General features: G+C 34.0%; 2 protein-coding genes across 2 annotated transcripts; one reads left to right on the plus strand and one right to left on the minus strand.

The window, feature by feature from the left end:
* Window positions 1-735: 735 nt before the first annotated feature.
* LOC138895336 (uncharacterized) lies at window positions 736-1050 on the minus strand. The gene has a single exon (XM_070180015.1). The coding sequence runs from the start codon at window positions 1048-1050 to the stop codon at window positions 736-738; it is 315 nt and encodes a 104-aa protein (XP_070036116.1).
* Window positions 1051-3599: 2549 nt separating this feature from the next.
* LOC138895337 (uncharacterized) lies at window positions 3600-3887 on the plus strand. Its single transcript, XM_070180016.1, has one exon. The coding sequence runs from the start codon at window positions 3600-3602 to the stop codon at window positions 3885-3887; it is 288 nt and encodes a 95-aa protein (XP_070036117.1).
* The last annotated feature ends 428 nt before the right edge of the window (window positions 3888-4315 follow it).

The following is a 4315-nucleotide window of genomic DNA, read 5'->3' on the forward strand; positions in this document are numbered from 1 at the left end:
TTCATTTAGAACTTTCTCAATATCTGTAAGAGCAATATAAATAAATTCTTAAAGTTCATGACAATTTGGATAAGTAGGAAGACGTACCTCACTTGTACCTTCGTCGGCCTTGAGACCAAGTTCACTTGAGTATTCATCGCTATCATTATTAATGGCCATGAAGCATATGTTGGCGATTTCTTCTTGATCAGATTCTTCTTCATCACTCCAAGCTCCAAAAAATTTCTTCTTTTGAAAGTTCCTGCTAAGTTTCTTTTTTAGGTCAAGACATTCTGCTTGGATATGTCCATATTTCCCACACTCATAGTATCTTCCATCGTTTTTGTCGTTATCATTGTTCATCTTATCTTTTCTGAAGTTTGATTTGCCTCTTCTGTTGTATCTGTTCCTCTTCATCATGTTTGTTACCACTTTGGAAAGCATAGCTATGTTCATATCTTGTTCTTCTTCTCCCCCTTCTTCTTCTGATTCAGCCACAGTTGCTTTGAATGCGACTGTCTTTCTTTTTTCTTGTTGAACTTGCCTGTCTAAATGTGTTTTTTCAAACGCAATTAGATCACCTCTTAGTTCATCATATGACATTTTGTCAAGATACTGACATTCCAAGGCAATGACTTTGGGTTGCCAAATCGTGGGAAGACTTCTCAGAATTTTTCTGATATATTCCTCGCTTTTGATTGGTCTGCCAAATGATTTTAGGTCTCCAATGATCTTGCTAAACCTGGAAAACATTTCTTATGCTGATTCTCCATTCTTCATATGAAATAGTTCATAATCTCGAACTAGAAGATTGATTCTTGTTTCTTTCACGTTGTTGGTTCCTTCATATGTGACTTCTAATTTGTACCACATTTCCTTTGCAGTTTCATAACTTGATATCTTTTTATATTCTTCTCCACTGATAGTATTATACAGAAGATTTTTTGCTTTGGAATTAACTGTTATGACAGCTGATTGTTCTTCAGTGTAATCATCTAAATCAAGAGGATCAGATGAAACTATAACTTGACCATTTTCATCTTTCTTTGGTGGAATTGGAAAATTTTCCATTTTGATCACGCGCCAAACTTTAATGTCATATGACATAGTGTAAGTCTCCATACGTACTTTCCAGTGAGAAAAGTGTTGACCATTGAAGTAAGGAGGTCGTATTTGAGAGGTTCCTTCTTGGAATAGCGCTCCGACTACTGTGCTTGATCCCATAATCTTTTCTTCACTTGCTGTTAAGCAGAGTTCGTGAGTTAGGCTCTGATACCAATTGAAACTACGGGAGGGGGGGGGGGTGAATTGTGGCTGATTTTAAAAATTTAGTTGACTAAGTGTAGATTTAGTCGACTAGGCTGTATACAGTATTTGACTTTAGTAGAGATAAATGAAAAGAGCATAAGGTAAAAAAAGACATAACAGTTTTTATACTGGTTCAGTACCGGTGTGGTAACTACATCCAGTTCCCTTGGGTCACAAGGGTTCTCTTTGAGCTTGATAAATGTTTACGATAGTGATGATTTTGTGAATGTTTACTACCGACGTTGTAGAGTTCTCTTCCTATATTTTGAGACACTTGTAGACTCAGGAATATAGTGTTTGTGCTAAGGAATAGAAAGGCTTAGAAACAAATGTTGTAGTTGCGCATCTAATCCTTGAGTTTGCCAATCTTCTTATAGGCGAGTTTTGAGAGCTGTTGTAGATTGGTCTTTGATTGATGCCCACAATATTTTACTGATATTTGGCTCAAGAGAGGTGCTTCTGATTCCTTCATGAGAGATGAGTTGGATTCATTTAAGTGCTCCATGCCCGAAATCCAGGGAGTGCTCCATGCTCCATGCTTTATTGAAGAAAGGGGCAACACTCAAACTGTCTCCCATTATGTTGTGTTTCCCACTCAAATTGTCGTGCTCCATGCTTTATCGAAGAAAGGGGCAGCACTCAAATTGTCTCCCATTATGTTGTGTTTTCCTTCCATTTATAATCTCACGTTTTACTACAAGTATATCTTCCATTATGTTACTTCGCTTTGTTTCTGGATCTTCTTTGAGTTACTGCAATTAACAAGACAAAGTGAGTGAATTTGATTTGCCTTATTGTCATCATTGAAACTTAAGTGTAACATAATCGAGATATCCAACATCAAATAATTTCATAAACATAAAAATTAAATCGTAAATAATAATGGCACAATATATATATAAAACTCTTCAGAATTATACCTTTTCAAATCAAAACGGGTGAAAACTATTTACATCCCCCAAGTTTACTTTAAAAATTAAACTCATCCTCCAACTTTAAACAATTGTCATTTTCATCCTTTTATCCTATGAAATATCTACTTTACCCTTGACATTTTCGACTCCGCATATATGTAATATATTTTTTAATATTATTTAGATATTTTTTAATACATGTACTTATTCATATATTAAAAATATTATAACTTATTATATAATTTAATCTAAGTTCACTAACATTAAAAAAAGAATAATCATATTATGAATTTATTACAAAATGTATTCCTACTTTATTATTATTATTTTAATATTATGTATATTAAAATGCATTTAATGTATGCCGGTGTGTGTGATTTTAAGATTCACTATTTTATTATTCTCTACGTGTATAAAATTTTTGAATTTTGATTGTAATTACTAGATTTTTTCTAAATTATAATTAAAGTTCATGTAACGTATAAATAGATAACTTTTGTAAATTTATTATAAAATTTACCTCTATTTTTTGTTCATTAAATTTTTATCATCTGCATTGTATAATTTATAAAAGTTTCACTCTCTTTTATTCTCAATTTTGTAAATAGACTGAGTTTTGATTGCTATTAATAAAATTACTGATACGAGTAAATTATTTATTATAATTTTTTATTTTTCTCATTTATTTGACTATTGAACATCATTAACTTATATGCTTGACTACTACTATTTTTTTTTTTTTGGTTTCGAAAAAGTTTATTTTAATTTATTTATAGGTAAGTCGATAACATAAATTAAAAAATAATAAAATTATTATATTAAAGAATAAAAATAATTAAAAGATAAAAATTTTAGAGGATAAAATAATTATTTTAAGAAGTCATCTTTGATATGAGTAGCAGAATAATAATTGTTGAAAATTGAAGAATGAGTTTGATTTTTAAAGTAAACTTGGGATAAATGATTTTCACCCGATCAAAACTCATAGAGATTTCATGAAATTAAATCGAGGTGCAGTTTTGGTGGAGATAAGATTGAACTTTCTCGATTACAAAACGTCAAATTTATGCACAGCGTGGGGCTTTATCTTATTTTCTTTTTACCAAATAAACAGCTTGATTTTCAAGTCGCGAGAAAACGAAGAGATATCGTAAAGTGAGTATGTCCAAAATAGGCGAAAACCTCGACAATTTCGCTCAATCACCTACCAATAATATCGCGAATCCGCCATTTCTTCAACTGGTTTCCAAAACCTCGTTTCCTCTTTTTGCCTATAAAATGAGCTTCACTTCTAGCCATTTTTCATTGCTCACAAACACTTTGAAGCTTCCTTAAATCATCTGAATATCTAAAATACTACTAGCGATAAGTTATTATTTTTAATAAATATATATAAACATGAGTTACTTGAACCGCGTTTGGGTGGCCACTACCGTCGCCGTCGTAAACGGCCACTCCGATCATGGCCAGAAAGTGAAGTCCGGCCTCAAATCCTTGCACCACGGCAAAAAACGCTTCTCCTCTTCCTCCACCTCTTCCGGCGCGGACAATCTCCGGCCGTTATCCGGCATGTTAGGATCTGATGTCGGCGGGTTCATCGGAAGTGGAAACGGCGAGGAGAAGAGGAAACAAGCTGATGAGTCGCTCCGGCAAGTCATGTACCTAAACTGCTGGGGACAAAGCTGAGCTGTGGCGGTAGATCGGAAGTTTTCCGTTCGAATTTAGGTGGTGAGAAGTCGCCGCCGGGAAAGGGGAGTGAGTTGACCGGGTTGAGTCGTGTTGGAGGGCGCGTGAACCGAGTTAACTCGGCCGATCCCGTTTCCTCAATAAAGTGCAGTTGCTCTAATTGTAAATTTTGTACATAGTTTAACCTTTGTAAAGTTAAACTACTTTGGGCCTTTTACCCACTTGAATATGGAAAAAAGAATAAAAATAGTTAGCAAACAATAGTTTTCTTAGATTCCACTACAGTCTTGCCTTTCATCTTGTGTCACCATTGAATAACGCTTACTCAAGTTTGGCAAAAGGCTCAGTACCTAACATCTGTCGTTGCGCAACTTTCTTTTAAGTAATCCCATAAGAAAGTCGTACACTTAAATCATTTTCTCTAATGT

The sequence above is a fragment of the Nicotiana tomentosiformis genome, chromosome 7 (assembly GCF_000390325.3).
Source record: "Nicotiana tomentosiformis chromosome 7, ASM39032v3, whole genome shotgun sequence".
Lineage (NCBI taxonomy): Eukaryota > Viridiplantae > Streptophyta > Magnoliopsida > Solanales > Solanaceae > Nicotiana > Nicotiana tomentosiformis.